General features: G+C 38.8%; 2 protein-coding genes across 2 annotated transcripts; one reads left to right on the top strand and one right to left on the bottom strand.

Moving 5' to 3' along the window:
- Positions 1 to 7,835: 7,835 nt before the first annotated feature.
- On the bottom strand, positions 7,836 to 11,511 carry LOC149088918 ((3R)-3-hydroxyacyl-CoA dehydrogenase-like). The gene is made up of 3 exons (XM_089250808.1): positions 11,428 to 11,511; positions 8,746 to 8,917; positions 7,836 to 8,594 (listed from the first exon to the last, which is right to left on the bottom strand). Exons 2-3 carry the CDS (start codon positions 8,909 to 8,911, stop codon positions 8,002 to 8,004), a joined length of 759 nt encoding a protein of 252 aa, XP_089106934.1. The 5' UTR covers positions 8,912 to 8,917; positions 11,428 to 11,511; the 3' UTR covers positions 7,836 to 8,001.
- A 253-nt stretch (positions 11,512 to 11,764) lies between these two features.
- Positions 11,765 to 16,052, top strand: LOC149088917 (germinal-center associated nuclear protein). The gene has a single exon (XM_089250794.1). It carries the CDS (start codon positions 11,858 to 11,860, stop codon positions 12,872 to 12,874), a length of 1,017 nt encoding a protein of 338 aa, XP_089106920.1. The 5' UTR covers positions 11,765 to 11,857; the 3' UTR covers positions 12,875 to 16,052.
- Positions 16,053 to 21,963: the final 5,911 nt, after the last annotated feature.

Here is a 21,963-nt window from a genome sequence, read left to right as displayed (position 1 = left end):
TAGACTCCTACACAAGTCACTCTTTATACTATTACATTCAAAAAGGTTCCAAGACTTATTTTATTACGGAGTAATGAATACAGATAGAACCTTTTTATTTTATGCTTCCTTCGAAATAACTACCCTGTAGAAAGATATAAATGTGGATTGCAAGCCTTTTTTTGTCACATCAAAAAGTCCTTGACTTTCATTGCTCTATCCACTGTGAAAGCCCATAAATTCCTGATATTGTGCAGTGGCAATTGCTACTAGATATATAAAAAGCCAACGGTTGTCAACCGGTGCTCCACGCGCACTTCCTAGGGTATTTCCCCAGCTACTCGAAGAAAATGAAATAAATCAGTAAATAAGAAAGAGAGGCCTACAGTGCTCCACCATAGAAATTCTACTACTATGGTCAAAAAGTTCCAAAACTTATTTTATTATGGAATGAGTAAGATAGAACCGGTTTATTTGGTGTTTTTGTAGAAGTAACTACCCTGTGCAATTATGCATCTGAATCAGGCAGACATTTAAGGGCTTGCATGTTCCTCCCAGTGGAACATGTCAGATTACCTATCAAAGCATCGCATTCCAATACTTAAACAACCAGCTTATTCCCCTGATCTCGCCCCATGTGACATTTTCCCTCTGATAAGGCAACGATTCTGAGGCTCCAAAGAAGAGCAGCAACGAAAGTACTGGAGGATGTAGCAAAAAAAAACTAGCAGTCCGTATTTACATCTTTATATAAACAATGCCAAAAATGCGTAATTGTACTGGGTAATTGCTTCGAAGGAAACACCAAATGAACAGGTTTTATCTTTGTTTATTCTTCAATGATAAGTCTTGGAACTTCTTGAATGTAGTAATAATTTGTCTCATTTCGTCTTGTTAAAACTCGTCTTGTTGACCACTCTTTTCTACATCTGTAGAAAGAATTCCCAAAGTTTTATTCATGCTCTGGATCAAGATTTTTAATTTCTCTCGCTGAATCTTCAAATGCAGTGTAGTTCCAGGATCCAAGTTGTTGCCATTATGATATGACATCCTGGTCATAAATGTATTGGTCTTTAACAAGTGTTATCCACGCCAAATTCACTATAAGAACTTTATTGCTGATTGGTTGTGATATAATGGTCCTTGATACTAATAATCATTTCTTATTTAAGAGTTACTGTGAGGTGCTGATCCGTGAGTTAAATTATATGTCGAAATCATTTCATACATACTGTTCTTGTGGAGATAGAATAAGGATTAACAGTTTTCCCAGGTGGCGAGTACTCCATGTCCATCGGAGGAATAGCATCCATAGGTCCACAACTAGAAATAAACATAGCTGCCCAGATTTCTACTCCATTTCCCAGACTCCCGAAAAATTCTTATATCTCCCGAATTTCAACCATGATTATAAAAAATCCATTCTTTTGGGGGGAAAAAATATTCTCAAAGAATTTATCTGGAAAAAAAGATTTGCTTTTGTTTTTATCCCCAAAATAACTTCACAAATGTAATGTAAATTGTTGCCATTGCATAAAATTACAAAAAATATGTGTATTTTCGGGAGGGAAAAGCCAAAATTTGCCAAACAGCCTGCTTCAATCAGGCTGCATCTGAAATTGACAAGATGACTTGTATATAATGTCCCGTTTCCAGCCCGATGCCGATTTCTTTGATGGCATGATTTGATAGTAGTAATGACAGGTAATTTAACCTACTTGTTGATGATGATTAGGGGCTTGAGACTAATCAGCTATGGCTTGCACGATGCCCCATTTTTGCGAAGGGAAATATCCCTACAATTTTAATTTTATCAATGGAAAATTCCTACGTTGTTTTTCTGAAATCACTTGTATTATATATTATTCATTTTTGTGCCCACACAGAAACCTCCCTAATTGTTACTCTCCAAAGTTGGCAGCTTTGAATGGAAATTTACTGTGGCGCCTTGGGCCAGAATCCATTTTGGCATCCAATCTCCATAATTCTCAATTTGAAAAAGAGTGAACTCGGCTCTCTTCCTGGTTCTGACCCCCCCCCCCCCACCCTGTAATTTATTTTAAATGAGAAGTCGAGGACCAGGCATGCTCTGAACTAGAATCATTATAATGTCAATCCTTGAATGAGTTTCCCCTGGAGTATCCAGCTCACTGATATAGAAATTAGGCATAACTATTGGATGCTTATGATAACGCTGATACAGACAAATACGTTCGACTCTTGGTTGGTGGTGCTTATGTGTCTATTGGAGACACCCCCCCCCCATATCTTATATATTTGAATAGCTTTTGTAAAAACAGTTAAGGAGTTATGTCAAAAATGAATAACTGGTGTTATATGTTTGGCTGCTCCTTTCAGCTTAATGTTAGGAATTGAGACAACCATATCGTTATTTATTTCATCACAATTTCATTGTCATGATCAAATTCTTGCAATATTTTTGTTACATTTTCTTTGTCTTGCTGAGGACTAATGTCAAGGTAGCAAAATTTGTAAGCAGTTGAATTATACTCTAGCCCGTTTCATATGCTTGAAACATTCTGTCCACAGTTGGGGTCAACCGCTTAGTCCAGGGAACCTTCAACCTTTCAATTACAAAATAATTTTACTTAATTCATTTATTAAAGGAATAATTTCAATCATTCTCTGAAATTATTTCTTTTGAGAATTCTGAAATTCTTTGAAAAACAATTTCAGAATTTTTTATAAATGCAAAATTTCTTTTTTCCTAATTCTAAAAATGGTCGTCGGGCGAAGGCAAAAAGCTCCACAAGAGCCAAATGTAGTCCACATCTTAGTGCTTGCACTGCCTGGGGGGTTCGTCCTATGTTAGTCTGGTCCTGTGTGCTATTCCAGTTCTCTTTGTGCCATTCACAACGTTTTCATATCGGTTAGTTATTTACCAAGACATCCTGTACTTTTGTTCAATGTTCTTTTTTTTCAGTGTGTGTGTGAGCTTTTTGCTTTTTTACCGTTTGAAAGAATTTTTTCGGCAGCTGGAGATGTATCTATATATGATTTTTCTTTAAAAAAAAACTGGTTTTATTAATTTGAAAGCATTGAATCTCATTCATTTTCATGTTCGTAGGAGTTTCATTCGGGTGATTTTTTTTTTCTTTGCAATTAAAATTCTCCTAATTATTTAAAAAAATTGTTTTTTTTTATTCACTGACGAGATTGGAACTTTTACGATAATTTACGATATTTATATAAATTATTTCTCATATGCATTTTTACCTTCAAAATGGTCTTAGTGTTTTTTTTGTTTTGTTTTGATGGCAATAAATGTTATTCGAGAAAAAACTTCTGTTTGTCATTTTTTTTTTCTGTTCATTTCTAGTTATGTAAATTTGAGTACAAAGGTAACAAGCATTTTGTATGACTTTATTTCTTTCTGCCTGCTGAAAATATTGCTTTGATAATTTTTTTCTTGCTAACCTTTATAATTGTCCTTATTGGTTACTAATACCAGGGTATGAAGAAAAATTGTTTTTCGTATTTAAAAATCAGATTTCTATAATTGAAGCTGACTGCTTGGGGGCCGTTCAAGTATTACGTAAGCAAATTTTTAGCTATTTTTGACCCCCTCCTCAGCAAAATTTCGTCATCAGCTCTGTCCCTCTGAATCCTAACTCATATTTTCATAAAGGGTGGTTGATGAAGTAAGCATTATCCTAACCCTCCCCCTCCCAATCGATGATGACGTAACACTTGAATGGCCCCTTATTAATTAAAACAATTCTATCAATCTTGTTAATCATTAAGAATGCATATTTTTACATCACCTAATCTCTCAATTCTTTAATGAATGAACTACAAGCAAAAAATATGAACAAATTTCTGTGTTTTATGCAACATGAAGGATTGTTGAACCCAAATTAACTACATGGATTAACATCTCTTTTGTAGAGAATTGCTTTTTATTCATGAGGGCTCTCCCCATCCCTTGAAAGTGAATGCCTGGTGGAGATTCTGTATCGCATGATGCAGTGTTTCTCGATTCCATTGATGTACAACCAAAGGGTCATTCAGCATCAACTAGATGAAAAACGTTCAGTATTAAAGTCCCCCATCGCCCCTTCAGAAATTTTTTTCCCTCAACGCGATCAAACCCATAGGACGGAAGCAAGAGCTGCGCCGAAACGGTTCTCTTGCTACATGGTGCGCTGAATCCCTGCGCATTTGCGTCAATTCTTGTTTGTGGTTCGCAGAGGTACCGCTAATGCACTGTAGTGCGTCAAATACCCGAAATTTAGGAAAAAGAAGCATGTGAAAATCTTGTTCACGGAACGCGTTCATTCCGAGACAAGGAAAAAGATGCAGGAGGGGAAACTTCAATTTTTTTCACTTCCCACAATCGCGTTATCTCGTGACCATGGAAAGTAGTTCTACCTTGAAGTACAAAATCCTGTACTGTTATTGGCATAACCCGTGGGCAATCAAAGTTGCTGAATGATTATGCCGAATTTTCCACTTTCGGAGAACGTTTTTCTCCTGCGGGTGGGTTATACGTCCACGTAAATATACCCAAATAACGGTATAATTTTACAGCTACCAGCCTGCATTCAAAGACACCATATCTACTTCGTAAATTCGCTTTATTTTCGACAAGGTTGCACATGTGCCTTCAAGATCGTTGGGAAAAAACGGGATCTGTAAAAACATCTAAAATATTCACAGTTTCGTCATCTAGCCACTATGCAGTTGTATCATTATTGTCACGATTGGCAACCACCGACGATCTCACATCGGAAAAAAATCTGTATTTGACAAAAAGGGGTGGCTCGAGATAAAAAAATCTCTACCTATGCAGAACTTATTTTTGGTAGACAAAGTTTTATTCACCCCTTCTAGAGCGGTGCTCAATATGGCCGCACAGTCCGTCCCTGCACTGGTGTGGGGGGGGGGGGCCCATGCTCTTAACAATAGTCGAAGGAGTTTCATTTCAGCAATGCATGTTTCAGTGGTGACATAAGATGCTTCAGAAAAAATTTAAATGAACTTTAATTTGTGAAGAAATTTATTTAGAATTATTGGTTCCAACCATTTTTGGCAAAACTTTTGGCATTTTACAGAAAAATTACTACTTATATTGCAGATATAGTTTTTAGTCTGCTCCATTTTTGAAATTTCTGCTCCAAAATGGATGAAGGGTGCTTGCACCTCTGCATAGGATCCTATGTTATACCTGTAGCTCTACTGCCCCTGGAACATTCCATCGCCACCCACGTTGGAAATCACTGTGTTATATTGACAAGATTGTTTCTTGTGCAATTGATGCGTGTATTCATTATGATGAGTTTCTGACTTCCTTGATATAATTTACACATTTAATGAGTTTTCATTAAACAAACTTTAGACTTTTTCACTTTTTGTATTGAAATTTTAAGTTCAACAGTATTTATGTTTTGGCACAACATCTATTATTTTAAATCTGCAATTAGAAGCTTAGAATTCAAGGCTTTATATAAAAAATAAATTTGCTTTTTTAACAGGGGAACAACCCTAGCATCCCATTGCAAATGTGTAGTGCAGTTATAGCTTTAGGTTAAAATTCTACATTTTCCAGATCTAAATTTCTTTTAATCAACAAAGTTATCACGTGTCAATAACATGCATGCCATACTAGGTTACTTTTACTTCATTATCATTAAAGTTAAATAAAGGAAAAATGAAATTTAAATTTTTTTTGTGATTCAATGATTTTTTTTAAAAAACGGAATCAAGTTATTTAAATCGATGTATCCGGACTTATACTAAAAAAAAAGGATATCATTGTGGAGAGTTCATTTTTTTTCTGAAACATTTGGAAATTCGTTAGCATGAGCTTGACACCTCCAAATCATGGATTTGTTCGATGACGAACAAGCATTAGCTATTGGATCACAAACTTTTTAAATGTTCTGTCTGTTGAACTTCCAATACACATTCAAACCAATATCAATACAAACGATAAAAATAAGTTGTATAAAAGCCTTTTGGGCATTGTGATGATTTCTGCTGGTTTTTTTTTTTCAAAACACAATGGAACTTGTTAATGTTAACATGTTATAGTCAATACAAAGTACAAAAGATTTGATAAGAGAAGTGAAGAATCTGAAATAAAATTTGCATGCCTTTACGAAATCTAATCTACCTCTGCACAGTGGTTCGATTCCCTGCAGGGGCATGTGAATTTCATTTCCTAAATTCATCTCTGCTTGGTGTCCTGTCTCCTGTACTTTCTATGAATAGCAGAGAGTCAAAGTCAGGTATCAAAATTCTGTGAGCAGAGAAATAACATGTCTCTGCAGATGACAAAAAAGACAAGGTACCTCCTCCCCTATATCTAGAGGGACATTTCATGGAGCAAAATTTTTCTTTTTCCTCACGGCCATCTTGACACTTACCATTGCATCTACATCCTGACTCCTAGACTGAGATCTTTGTTACCCTCCTCTATAGTGAATTTATAGTGTTTAAAAAAAATGTCCTGGGGGGGCCCCCCCCATGCTGGAGCCCTACCCTTGTGGGGGTCATTGTGCTCGTCAAAAAATCCCAACATAGCAGCCCTGCTCCATGGTGTAGGAGATATGACTTAGATCATAGTTTCCCAAACCTTTTTTCTCCCATCGCCCACAACGCAATCTAAGCCATAGGATTCTATGTTATACCCGTAGTTTCTACCGCCCCCCCCCCGGAACATTCCATCGCCCCCAATGGGGCATCAATGCCTACTTTGGGAATCACTGACTTAGATGGATGCTTGATGCCGCAGTCGGGAGATATTTACTGCAACTCAGTTGAACATCCTATGATTCAACGATTAACATCATTATTATTATACAAATACAACGCCACAACAGGCAAATTGCCCAATGAGGTAAAAGCATACATCAGAGTTTTTGTACAGGTGCTTTTCTTCTGGTGGTGGTTATAATCAGTGCTCTTGATTTGTGAAAATGCCTCCCAATATCCTGACAGGGCTTCAACCTTGTGCCAACGCATCTACTTTAATTAGACATCTTAAGAGCATAATGGGCAATGCTGTCTTAAAGCAAGGGCTCAAGTGGAGAGGGAGGCTTCATGATAAATGTGAGATATTGTAAATATTTTCAAGATTAAGCATGCAAATTTATAAGCAATCATTTCTTATCAGGTAGGGGCCCTCAGAAAAATCAATCAGCCCTGGGGCTCCATGATGCTCTTAAGATGGCCCTGATCATGGGCAAGGGATGTTCAGGTGCCCCTGTATGGTCGAAATTCATGATCTACCAGTTTTTAATACTTTCTTTCGAAAATCATACTGCCTGATTTCAAATAAGATAACTACAGAATGGGAGGGACCTAGAGAGTGAGGACTAGGTCAGTAAGTGACCAAAAGATTGACCTAGAGTATGCGCAAGCATGTGAGTGACTTAGAATGAAGGGACCAGGTCAGTGAGTGAGTGGCTTAGAAAGTATGCAAGCACTGGAGTGACCTAGAGAGTGTGAACATAAAAGTGTCCTAGAGTCAGCAAGCATGAGTGACCAAAAGGGTGACTTAGAGAGTGTGAGCAGGGGAGTAAAAGAGTGACCTAGAGTGTGAGCAGGGGAGTAAAAGAGTGACCTAGAGTGTATGCAAGCATGTGAATGACTAAAAGAGTGACTTAAAGAGCAAAGAGACCAGGTCAGTGAGTGACCTAAAAAGTATGCAAGCACTGGAGTGATGTAGAGATTGTGTAAGCATGGGAGTGATCTAGTGTCAGGACTACATCAGTGAGTGGCCTAGAAAGTACACAAGAATAGGAGTGACCTGCACACTGTGTGAGAATGGTTGAGACTGAAAGAACGACCTAGACAGTGTACACGCATGTGCTATAATATAAATCGCTATATTGAGCAAAAAAATAAAATTTATAATTAAATTTTCATTATAATAAAATAAAATTTCACCAGAATATAGATTCGCTGAGAATTTTTTTTCACTCCTGCCGCAGAATAATCAATAGTCTTGAATTTGTGGAATTTTTTTTGCTTCAAATCTTAAGCATGTGTATCTGATCACATGTATAAGCCACCGGAAACTTGAACGATTGTTCCAGTTATATAAGAGCTCCTATTCGACGCTAGAAATGTTATGGCATCTGCAACTTCTTCTGCTTTACCGACACGCCCCAGAGGTATTTCTTTCTGAATCTTCTCCAGCACCTTTTCGGGAACTTTAGCAACCATCGGGGTGTCAATAAATCCAGGCATTACCGCATTGCATCTTATACCATACCGAGCCAGTTCCCTCGCTGTGGTCTTGGTGAATGCCTCGACACCAGCTTTCGATGCAGCATAGTTGCACTGGCCAAGGTTACCGATTTTTCCAGAAACACTCGCTATGTTGATGATGGAACCATTCGTTATTTTGTTTTCGATCATCAATTTGGTAGCTGCCTGAGTCATCAGGAAAGTCCCCTTCAAGTTGACTGACATGACATCATCAAACATTTTCTCGGTCATTTGGACCATGAAACTGTCCCTCGTTATTCCAGCGCAGTTGACCAAAATCTCTGGTGTACCAAGTTCTGTTCTGATTTGAGTATACAGTTCGTTCACAGAATATATATTTTTTACATCAACAGTTTTGGCAAGATGTCCTGATGACCCTAGAATGAAGCGAAAAGACTTACATAAATAGCAATTAACACAAACTAATTAAGCATTTCAATTAAATTGTTCTGACAAAAATTTCTATTTTAGAATTACACACATGCATGCAAAAAAAAAAATGAAATGGGTGCAACTGAAATGTTTTACCAGAAATTGTATTAAGAGTAGCTTCTGCCGATTCTTTATCAATATCTGAAACAATGACTTTAGCACCTTCACGAGCAAAAGCGACGCATACAGCTCTACCAATGCCACTTCCTCCACCAGTGACTATCGCGAGGCGACCACTCAGTAGGTTCGAGAAGCCAGCCATTACGACCTAGATAATGAAAAGAAGTATGTTGATAAGTATTTTCTACTGGATAATTGTCTTATACAGTGATACCCCAACTAACGAATGTTTTGGCTTATGAATTTTTGTGATTTTTCTGCACACGCTCTACGTCACTCTTATGATCACTAACCGATCTGAAGTCACACTCACTCAGCTGGTCCCAAGAATAATGGGAAGAAATTGTAAAAGAGGGCAAGAATAATGCGAAGAAATTCAGAAAGGGGCTGAGAAGGGAGAAGAAATCTAGTGAAAGTCAATGGGAGGGACGGAAAAAAAAAAGACAAAGACAGAAGTTCAGAAAAAGGAAGGAAAGGATGCTCTTACCCTGGAGGGGGGAAGGCTCAAGTACAAAAAGGGTGTCATGAAAATGAGATCTGATGAAAAATTTTGAGCATAAGCATGTGTTGAGGCCAATCCTTTGATGCACGTTTAGTGGGCATGCAAATCGGTAGGCAGACATTTTTAGTCAGGTGGGACGGAGGTGACCTTCATGATGGCCCTAGAAGGAAGAAGAAATTCTGGGGAAAAAAATAAGGGGCAGAATTTAAGGAAAAGTCAATGAAGTGGGGGTGGGAGAAATCCAAAAAAAACATGTTGGGTATGTGCAGAGCCGAAAAGGAAAGGTAAGAAAAACCATTACCCGGGAAATAGCAATCTTTATGTGGTGGAAAATTAAGGGGAGGGAGAGAAACAAAACTTACAGCTATAAAATTATTTACTTTTATCAGCAAAGGGGGTGATACTCCCCCAGGCCTCCAGAAGATCTATACAGGTCATTCTGCCAAGGACGAAGACCAAAAACAGCAAATGGATGAGAGAGGTTATGACGCTCATAACTCGCAATGGCTCCTTCGCTGCCTACCTCGAAAGATTCAAGATAGCTTCCATACGACAGATGTTTGCACGTGGAAAGGTGGGGACAACTCTTCACTATGCTACAGCTTATTCCAATACCCGGCAGTTTCACTTTGCCTAGCCAGCTGAAACCATGCATACACGATGGCTGAGCTGCATACTGCAGAGGGAGAGCTCTAAGAGACAACTTACTGACCTTGTACACTACCTACAAGTGAATCCACAGATTGTCAAGGATAAGACCGAAAACCCAGACCACGTAGAGCTCACCCAATAAATGGTCAGAAGATCTACAAGGGTTTGGCGACCAAGGATTCACTCGTGATCCGGTGTACACTATGTTCTTACATGCACACCCATCTGTATATATTATATAATTTTATTTTTTCTGTGCTTACACTGTGCTTACACTTGATGCAGCATGATGCTGCGGTATGTTCTACTTGTATATGTATAGTCACCATACCTGTGCATTGTTTAATTTTATTATTGTCATTTATGTTCTCCTATAATAAAGTCCATCACGGTCCAGCCCCTTTGGGAAAATGGCTAAAATTGCCCGACAAAGATAGAGCATGAACTGTGTTCGGTTTGAAAGAAATAAAGTAAAGGGGTAAACGCAAATTATGTTTGCCCCTGCTGAGAAAAATGTCCTGGACTACTAAATAGATGCGGCCCTGTGTAAGTGACACATAATCGAGAGAATAGCCCCCCCTTTTAAGAAAAGACAAATAGGGGGCCTTTTTCTAGTGTCTCCGAGTATTTACTTACTTTAAGCAGCCTAATTTGAATAGATCACAAGTTTTTGCGCTTGTTTACATGGGATCAGCTGCTCAATCATTTGAAGATTATCCAAGGATACCGGCTGCTGAAGTGCCATACTGTGTTGGGCATATGTGAAGGACAAATTAACCATATTTCTTCGAGAAAAATACTATTAATTTGACTCTCATTCAAGAGAAATTGCCAGTTGTCGCCAAGGTTGAGCGAAGTTGCTAATAAATAATGAGTTTTGTGATTTTCTCTTTGTTTAAAAATAACAACAGAAAAAAAAGAAGTAATTCACACTACCTGTAAAATTGTGTTTATTTACAATATCCAATTTTGTTGACAAATCTGAAATTCCAGTGGATTGGTTTTAGCGGAGAGATCACAATTAATTCAGCTTCTTCCAAACTCATCTCTGCGAGATTAAGATGAGCTCAAGACAATCAGTAGAAGCCGATTCTTCACCGATCGTCGGTACATGCAGGAAGATGTGCCCGAGGTCCGAGACGGAAATGTGGATCAAACGCTGCCATCAAACGGACCCGGTCGGTCTTTCTGGTGCCGGAAAGAAGGGGTGTAGCAATCTCTAGGTGGTGGCAAATTTTATGGCGGGGGGGAACAAAAACTTCAATACGGAAAAGCTACAGCATAATGCCATTATTACGTATATTAAAGTTATAAAACCATCGACTTTCATCAGTGGGAGGAGAGGTAAAATTACATTTGCCCATGGTTAGAAAAATGTCCTGGACTCCTAAATAGTTGCGTCCCTGGGTAGATGGAACATAATCGAGAGAATACCCCCTTTTAAGAAAACTATAAATAGGGGCCCGAATTGCCCCTGACTTTAAGATCTCTGAATACATACTCACTTTTATAACTAGCGAGACTTGAACAACACAATCTCAAACTTTTTCAAGCTTGTTTACAAGCAGTCAGCTGCTCAAGTACCTTGGATAAGGATTATCCAGGATTACTGGCTGCTGAGACTGTCATACTGAGTTGTGGGTATGTGAAAATTGAATTTAACATATTTATACGGGTAAAATACAGTAAATTTCAATTCTATTTAAGAAAAATCGCCAGTTATCGTCAAAGTTAAGGTGCTGATAATTAATGAGTGTTTTCTTATTTATTTGAAAAAATAACAGCAAAATAAGAAGTAATTAACACTATCTATCATATTTGTTTGTTTACAATATCCACATGTTGACAAATTTCAAATCCCAACAGGGGGATTGGTTTCAGGGAAGAGATCACAATTAGTTCAGCTTCTTCCAAACTCCTCTCCACGAAAATAAGATGAGCTCAAGGCTATCAGTGAAAGTTGATTCTTCATCAATCGTCGGTACGTGCTCGGAAATGTGTCCGAGGTCCGAGACGAAAATGAGGATCAAACAGAACCGGGTCCATCTGTTGGAGAAAAGAAACAACAAATACGTCAAGGAATTCTCGAGGTGCGCCGCGGGTAAGGAACTTCCCGACGCACGTGACCTGAGGCCATCTAACGTCTTACTGCAAACCATGGACTATTTGGTGCAAGAAATATTACAGTTAACGGACGGCGACGAATATACATCGGCTGAGGTTTACGATTTCGTTAACGACAGGATAAACGCTATACGGCAAGACATGACCATACAACGGATAGACGATGCCAACGCCATCTTGATACTGGAGCGTGCAACGAGGTTCTACTTGTTGTCCAGTTACACTCTATGCGAAGAGCCTATCGAGACATTTGACATGCATCTGAACAATGAACAGCTGTTTGTGTGTCTCCGACGTTCGATAGAATTCAAGAGGAAAAAAGGATTTTCGTGCAAGAACAGCGAGGAGTTTTTATGTATATACTCTGCCCTCAGTGTCGGGTCAGTCCGTACTGTACAGGAATTACTCATCCAGCGTGGAAAGTTACCCCGCAAGATCCTGGACGATGTGATTCGGCTGCACGTTGCCTTTGTGACTGGAAATTTCATCCAATATTTCAAGATAGCGACTGAGTTGCCTGTTTCAGTCAGGCTTGCAGCGCACCAGCAGTTTCAACAAGTTCGGCACCAAGCTTTGAGGATGATGTGCAGCGCTTACAGTTCTATGAATTGCAAGTTTCCCATATCCGTGCTTTCGGATTGGTTGAAGGTCCCGGAGAAAATTGGGAGCAAGCTCTGCGGGTATTACGGGTTGAAAGTCATTGACGGCACTGTTATTTTCAAGAAAAGTGATTTTGCCTGGGATTTGGGCCGTCAAAAACCGATAATCGAAGACATGTTGTTCGAAGATTTAAAATCGTTGTCGTATCGAAAATTCATTTACGGTTAGCGAAGTTCAGGAAAATCTTCAATCCTGTGCATTTCTGCATTAAATTGAAGATTTTGCTTTAACCAGGGCAGTGGCGTGCCTTCTCGGGACACACGTTTTTCTAGAGGGAAGCCCCTTGAAAAGGTTATTATGACAAATGAGGGGAAATATTTTGTGGGGGGCCCATTCTGCTCGGGAGCTTGGTTGCCCCAGCCTAGTGATGGGCCTGGCTTTAATGAGTTTTCATTCATACTGGTGTTGTTGCACTGTTATTCGCACATTTGTTATATTTTTTTGTTGTTTTTCCCAAACGAACTTCTAGCAGACGAGAATAAGAAATGACACAGAGTTTTTCTACCTGAGTATTTATTATAATAAATTTTAGTTGCGGCAACACTCAATCGATAATTTTCGGAAATCTATTTCGGTAATCGTAACAAGCATGATGCCAGAATTTACATGTTTACATTAATAAAATTTAAGTTAAAATATCACTAAAGTCATTAATGAAATCTGTCTCGCCAATCTGATGACTGAAAAAAAATATTCATATGACTAGAAAGTATTACATTCACATTGAAGAAGCATGTAAAAGTTGCGCCCGTTTTTGGCCCTTTTCAGAGACACCATGATTCACATAAGTTTATACTATTCAAGGAGCGTGATTACTGAAAGAATGGATTCAAGCAGCTCTGTCATATCTTGTCATTTCCATGACTATCTTCGATCTCCAGGAGATTGGCTGTCGAATACGTAGCTAACATGGATCATCTCCATAGAACTGCAGAGACAGCAATCGAAGAATGGTTACACTAATCTAATGTTTCCCAAAGTGGGCAAGGGGTGCTGTAGTCCAGGTCAATAAGATACTCGCCTAAAGTACCAAAGGATGTTCAGAGTTCGATACCTGGTTCAGCCTTGTCAGAAAACTTTCCTGACACAGGGGTACAAAAAAAATGGTGACATGACCGCAGAAAAAATTGCTACCACAGGGAGTCCCCCATCGAGGGGTGAGCACACCAACCTCTCGATGAGTATAAAAAAACAAGCCTGCCGTTCGGAATCGACAATAAATTGTTGGTCCGGGTCTAATTAGCCCTCGTGTGCAGAAAATGACCGTGGTGCAGCAAAAATTATCCAAAGTCAGCGAATCCTCCTCCCGAGGAGCAATGAAGTGGTCCAAAGGGGTGGTAGAAGCTGTGGGTATAGTATAAGATCCTATGAGTTGGCTTGAGTCTGAACGATTTTTGAAGAAGGGGGCGATGGAACAAAAAGTTTGGATAGCTATGTACTAATCCGTGTGGATTAGACATCATCTCGATGGGTGCACAAGACACCTTTACCATTACTAAGTTCATACCCCCAACTTTCACAATAATAAACCAACTGTTGAATAATCTCATCTCAGATATCAATATTACGAATCGGCCGCGATCCTTGAAACATGATTGTCGAGACAGACCTCAAAGAAAACAAAAAAAGGTAAATATATGCAATAAATATGACTAGATTAAGACTAAAAATGACTTCTCTACCTGGCTGTAACATGGATATGTTACATCATCATGGGAAACACAATTTCTCCTGTACAGGGTAATAGGCTGGTCCATCCTCCATCGCCAGTAAAATGACCCAAGTCTGCCACCCTCATCAATTGATGAAGAAAACTATGTATATATAAGGTTATCAATGGTTTGTCTTCAAAAATGTAGTATCAAGTTTCGGCACCTATGGATACCACTTGGTGTTGGGAGAAGGTATACGTTGACTTAAATGGACTTATGTCGACGACTGTCTTTCGCCAAGTCATTATCAATGGGGGATTTCCATGATTACTGACTTTTGATGGGGAGGGGTTTGAATGATGTTTACGTCATTAATTGCCCTTTATAAAAATGTGAAATAATCTTAATGACTTCTTACTCGGTGTGCCAAAATCGATGAAAACTCTTTCACTAGTTTGTGGGCACCTGAACTAGCATTCTCCCTATTGAGTGACTTCAGTAGTCTCTAAATGTTCTGTGGATTCTTCAAGTGATCTGTCCAGACTGTTCAAGTGCTCTATAAATGTGTCGCGGGCTGCTAAAATAATCTGGGAATGTGCCGTGGGTAACGTGAGTGATGTTGAGCACTGGGAAGCACTTAAGTGCTCTAAAACCGAGCCATGTGCCACGTACCATGTAAGCATTCTCAAACCATGTCGTAGGTCAATTAAGTGATCTGTAAATGTGCCACTTGGGCACTATGCAGAGCGTACCTACTGTAACGAATTGTTACATCTGGCATTGTTTTGTGAAAGGGTCTCAAATTTGTTACAATACACATAAGTTTCCCAGCAGGTGTGTGTAGCATGTCTTTGGTCGACGCTTGTTTGACCTTGTGTAGTATAATGCATAATGTGGTGCATATGTTACATTTATTTGTTTATAAATTGTTGTAAGAAATTTATATTGACTAAAACCAATTCTTAGTTTTTCTACTCACGAACGTTTTTGTAGCCGAGGTATCACATTCTACTTTGGTTAGAAAAGAAAATGTTTCCCGAGGTAGCCGCTTGGAATGCTGATGTCAATAAGGGTGCATGTGCATTACAGCTCCTTAGATGATTGAAATTCTACATAAGGACTGTTGTACATACATCACAGGGCCGTGGATCAGGATTGCACTTCAATTTCAACCACCAACAAAGTCACAGATTGACTGGTCTGATGCTCCTGCTATGGCATTTTCGATTTTCTTGCCAGTTACTGTCCACGATTGTCATTCATGGCTACCTGCTAGTTGCGGGGAAAAGATGCTAATGGTCGTCCTCAGCCTTATCACTTTGCAGAACGTATTTGGATGACTCTGCTACTCAGCAAACTCTCCGATGCCGCTCTCTTCTCAAATCACTGGGCCGATTTTCGAGCATGACTCTGCCAAACACCAAATTGGGTGACATGCCCATGTTTTGGGCCGATCGTCAATCCTACCTTTGTGTGTGTAACTTGTCTAGATATACTATTTTTACTTGGATGCACCATAATGTCTTGAGGGGTTGGTTTCTCAGACTTGGATTTCATCAAGACAGTGATCCTGATTGACTTTTGTTGACATTTTGAAATTATCGGTTCCCAAAAACATATATTTTGACTAATAAGTTGTTCAAATAGAGGATTATATTGTAACTTAATATTGTGATAAATAGCATGATTCGAAACCGGTTTTTTCTTTCTTAACTGGCGGTAGCTGACATACTTTGCTTATGATTGAACATATTGCAACAAGGTTACGATGAACCAGAGCCAACGATTTCTTCGAATGAGTGGCAAAATTCATATGCCTGATTTGCAAGGTATCGCCAGTCCTAAAGTGATATAATAGCATAATCAGTTTCAATGACTGCCGCTGTGGTGGTCGAGTGGTCATAGTGACGGACTCAGATAGCCGGGACCCGGGTTCAAGCCCCACCGTCACCACAATGGTGGTCAGCTGAAGTTGGTTTTCTGTGGTTCCCAACTTCAAGGTGCAAATGCAAGCCGATCTCCCGTTAAAAAGTCTCGCCACAGAGAGCAACAGTCCTACAAACAGTACAAATATTCAGTCATTACACTTCACTCACTTCTGATATATAGATGGCAGCACTAAAAAATCATACACGACACTAGATACGCACTCAGACTATTAGGTACATATACTTACACTTCTGGCACAACTCACTAGGTAGTAAATTGCTCATGGCAATACACCTGAGTTGTGCTTGGCTTGAAAAAAAAAGTTTCAATACTTTAAAAAATACAGGGTGTATCTAAAATGATGGTCAGAACTGTAAGGGATGATAGAATTCGCCAAAGCAAACAACTTTCACCATACAATGTGGCGTCAGAAAGCGAGTCGCGAGAGGGCACTTTCTCTGAGCTGGATGAAACATCACCTTTCACAGAACCCACCATTCAGCTGCTATCTGTTGACAGAGATGCAGTGATGCTTTTAGATTGCAGAGATGCTTCAAATGCGGCCCCTATTACAAAATTTATTTGGTCGGGTGGACTCAAATATAGCCTCAGCTCCTATGTTCCGGCACGATTTCCAAACAGATACCTGAGACAGACTCCTTCCTTGCCCAAAGACATGAGTCAGTGACACAGGTTGAGCATGAGAATGGTAAATCAGACAGAGGTGATCCTCGATGCAGGGATGACTAGCCTGAACGGAATACTCGAGCAATAGCTCTTGATCAAGATGTTGTTGATATGGCGTGTGTTGTGTGAAGAATGGATCCAAGCATTAAATGAAGCCGACTTCCCACAATGTGCAGCATTAGCACACTAGTTCGTGTAACACGGCATACAGGAACAGATGCTGCAGTCACAGTTTGCAGCATCTGTCCTGTTTACATACAAGGGCATATTTAATATGTACACCTCGTGTGGGCCACAGTAAATCGGCATGCGACATGTTTGAGCTGCCGCCGGCAAAAGTTTTTATGAATGCATGGGCAGGGATTATCCACAACCACTGAATTGGCCAGTATCTTTTTACCAGACTGCCTAGCAGGGTTTAAGCTACGGTCGCATTTTTCGCAGAATGCGAAAGAAGTGGTAGCCACTTTCGCAAAAATGCATACAGGAGGTACGGAACAAGTGGGCATCCAACCATCAATCATTACATTAGCATTGTAGCATTTTGCTAAAGCTTTTCTCCCCATTTTCGCTTTTTTGCTAAAGGAATTTTTTAATCTAGCTTAAGAAAAGTTTACGAGATGCCTATCAAGTCAACCGAGCACCTTGTTGCACAAATTAATGTCACCATTGCAGACGTTCCTGAAATGCCAGGAATCTTCCACATACACAATTCACACTGTCGCCGATGTGACGTCTGCATTGCAACTGGTGGTCGTTCATTTGTGCAAAAGAAGTGGTAGCCACTTTTACAAAAATGCATACAGGAGGTACGGAACAAGTAGACATCCAACCATCAATCATTACATTAGCATTGTAGCATTTTGCTAAAGTTTTTCTCCCCATTTTCGCTAAAGGAATTTTTTAATCTAGCTTAAACCCTGCTGCCTAGATGGACCGGTACATCACCTTCCGTCAGCAGGTGTGACCTGATTTACCATGAAATGTACCAGCAAATCTTTGAGTGATTGTATGGTTTTAGCATGATCGAGTGCCAAAAAATTTCCTCAGGATTGTGTGGAACTACCTGGACATTGTCTTTCCAACCAGATGGATTGGCCTCCCAGATCTCCCGATTTGTCCTGGCTGGATTTTTTTTTTCTTCTGGAGACAGCTGAAATTATCGTTTACGAGACACCCATCAAGTCAATCGAGCACCTTGTTGCACAAATTAATGTCACTATTGCAGACGTTCCTGAAATGCCAGGAATCTTCCACGTACACGATTCGCACTGTCGCCGATGTGACGTCTGCATTGCAACTGGTGGTCTTCATTTTTCATTTGTTGGGAAGTTTTTATTCTAAAAATTCTGTCTTTAGTGTGTTCCCCATTTTCACCATGTAGCCCCCCCCCCCTTCTCGTGGCTTGGTTTCCGACTCTATATTGTATGGTAAAGTTTTGTTTTGGCTATCCTTAAATGTTGATGACTCTTTTGTTTACCCCTTACAGTTCTGACCATCAGTTTAGTTACACACTGTATATCACGAGATTTTGGTATTTATATAATTATGCCATCAACCGTTTTCAATGTCGCCAAACAGTGATTTAGTAACAATAAGTGGCATGATTTTGCTTTCATTTTGTAGTGACAGCTCGCTCATCTGCCACCCCATGACCCTGTACACCTGGAAACTAGCAGCACTATCAGCTTATAGTAGGAATGTAAACTTGGCCATTGAATGTACACTGTATAATTTAAATCACATTTCAAGAAGTTTGGCAGAATCTGGTCTACAGCCATTCTGGCATATAAGCTATATCCGTAAAATTACCCAAAAAAACTCACAGGTTTACATCCACCATAAGTAATATGGTCAAAAACGAGCAATTTGGTCATTAAAATTTTACCTTAGGCTCCATTTCATTAACTGATACATATGTTTTAGTTCCCAGCTAGTAGATGGGGGCTTGGCTCCCAAGCCTTCTGGCCTGGCACACTCAGCTCTCTCCAGCGTGGCCCAGCCCCTTGGGGTAATGCACTTATATTCCCCATGGGGACAGAGCCTGGGTCATGCCTGGCACAACAGCTAGTAGATGCAATGCATCAAAAATTACTGTTCCTTTTGCAAATCACTCCAATTACATCTAGTTTTTGCAGACAGCATTTTTATTCCTTATTCAGCAACCAGTGGGGCTGCACGGGTCGAATAAGCACTCCAGAAATTGAATTATGCATTGGGAGACTTCGGAAGGAGTTTTATTATTTAGCTGGAAAGTCAATCACATTAATAGTATTGACGAATCCTGAGTATTCTCGTGATGGTACGAAAATAAAATAGACTAGCCAGGCAAACTGCCTGCAGATCCACACACGCTGTATTTCCACCAGGGACCGGTTTTAATAACATTTACATTAAAAACAAAATTTCTGAAAAACCATTCAAACTTTTAATTAATTAAAATAAAATGTTTATCAATATTTCTTATATTTTAATAAAAACTAACTTTTGCAATTTAATTATTTTATAGCTTAACTCAAATTATTTTGTGTTTGAGAATTCTTAATGTTATTAACTCTATAATAAAGATGTTTTCCCTAGTTACTCTTTCAATATGCTTAATTAGGATTCTATTTTGCAAAAATTATATGACAAAAACTAAGCAATTACCATGTGTGCAATGAAGCATAATTAATGCAATTTGACTTGCAATGATTTACAATGTGCAGGGTGATTATAACCAAAGTTCTGATTTCAAAACACTAAAATAAAACCACTGGTCAGAATGACTGAAAAATTTGTATGAATGTTCCTGAGGCAATGGAATTTCACATGGCAAAGGGCAAAAATACTTTAAAATGTAAAATAGATAATGCTGTACTCGTCCAGCACATGAGAAATTCGCTCGCAGAATGGATGTGATAGCCAGTTAAGGCAAAATGATAATGCAATTAGTAATTTGAACAAATTACAACTTACACAAGAAATGCTAAACATGTTGTCCACTGTGTTCTGGCTGTGAGGTGGAAGTGCAAAAATGCTAATTCAATTACGGATCAGAGTACGTTATGGTAATTATGTGTGGAGGTGCTTTCAATTCACGAAAGTTTGCAATCCAGCCACTGCACATAACATTTTGGGATATCTCCAAAGCCAAAAGTTGCAAGGGTTATAGTAGCGTTCACTTGTCAGGTGTCATATCTCGTTATTGTCAAAATGTTTCTTCAGCAGCTGCTTCGCTGTTGTTGCTGTGTATCTTTGTAAAAGTTATACTATCCACCAGGCTGGACAAATCAAAAAAAATTTAGGCACCAGCTGAATTTGTTAAGAGCAAAGCATGTTTTTCACCCAGAAAAAGTCCTGAGTAATATTTTTTTTTACTTTTCCGGGATTTTATGACCCATTCTCATGTTGGAAGACACATTATGAAATCAAAAGAAAATTCTCATATACTTGCACTTCATTCTAACAATGATGCATATAAAATTTTACGTTCCAAAACGAATTTTCTAGTCAACCCAGCATCTGGGATTTGTCAAGACCTGCTATTTACACACTGATGCTGTTGAAGTGCCAAAATGATATGGTTGCGCAAAATAGATTATACTGCTGGCCAAGTACAGCATCATCTATTCGTGCATTTTAAAGTAATTTTTTTCTCGCCAAAGAAAATTCCATTGCTTCATACAATGGACCCATGCAAATTTTCAAGCTATTCGGACCAGCAGTTCTTATTAGTGTTTTGGAATCAGAACTTTAATTATAATCACGCTGTATATAGCTGATTACTTTTAACCAAACACTCTGTGACCCAGTCCATATTCCAAAGAATTTCTAACTGAAAATTATTTGGACAGGGCACTTCACAAACTGGTCAATTTCAAGCTTTTACTACTGTACGGTAGAACCTTGATTAACTAGGGGTAATGTTAAAAATATGTAAAAAAATAATTATTCAATATTAAACCTGGTAGCGATATACAGTACGAGATGTGCTGCTTCCTATGGAAAGAAAATTAGAATGTAACCACTATTGGTGTCTTTGAATTATAAGACCACCTGCCCTTAACATGACAGTGAAGTCACTACTGCTGCTTATTTGTGAAAAAAAAGCCTGGGAGATAATACACTACCACCACATACGTGATACAATCCACATTCATGAATTTGCTTAAGATTCAGAATGTAGTACAGTTAGAAAATGCAGTAAGAGTGACAAATTTTGGTACAGTATATAATTTTCAGCAACTAAGATATTTAATATGAAACTACATTCAGGCCACTTTTACAAGATATTTTTGTAAAAACCACATATCATTTTAAACCATCTAGATACACCATCAGAATGTACCAAGGATAGAAAATGTAAGAATTAATCATTTCGGCAAATAATAAACCAATATATTTTTCAGGGTGGAAAAAATTATACTTGGGCCACATTTGTGTGATTTTTTTGAAAAACCGCTTGGTGGTTCAAACCAGATTTCTGATACACATATTCTTACTACTTGAAACAGAATTTTGGTAAAGTGGTTGTTTTAAGAAAGTATAGGTCTGCATAAAACACGGAATTCCACCAACTTATGTCAATTCAGAGATGGCTGCTTCTGTTTTTGAGAGAAAAAAAATTGGGGATGCAACTTTTTCATTCATCGGCACAGTATAAGCCTGTGCATCCCATAAGCTTTTTGCTCTTTGGAAATACAAGGGGTCTGCATAGCCTAATTGGTTGTAATTTTAATGTGTCATTCTAAGTTGGCATCCACTTCAAGTGTCACCATGAACAGAACACAAAATATGCATTCAGCTAAAAATATAGGGGCAACTTGCCGAACAAGGGTGGCGGAAACAAATGGAGTGAAAATGTCCATAACAAACTTTAAAAATGTGTATGAAAAGGCAGTGTGACGAGAACATATCCAATTGCCACTAGAAATAATAGTCTTAGTTCTGTGGAAAATAGCCTAAATGAGCATTTCTCAACCTTTTTTGAGATTCAAGGAGCCCTTT

The sequence above is a fragment of the Pholcus phalangioides genome, unplaced genomic scaffold (assembly GCF_987345545.1).
Source record: "Pholcus phalangioides strain wild (caught in Gottingen) unplaced genomic scaffold, Ppha-v1.0 ptg000003l_1, whole genome shotgun sequence".
In the NCBI taxonomy this organism is placed as follows: domain Eukaryota; kingdom Metazoa; phylum Arthropoda; class Arachnida; order Araneae; family Pholcidae; genus Pholcus; species Pholcus phalangioides.
The sequence above is the reverse complement of the archived record's forward strand: the minus strand, read 5'-3'. Positions and strand labels throughout refer to the sequence as shown.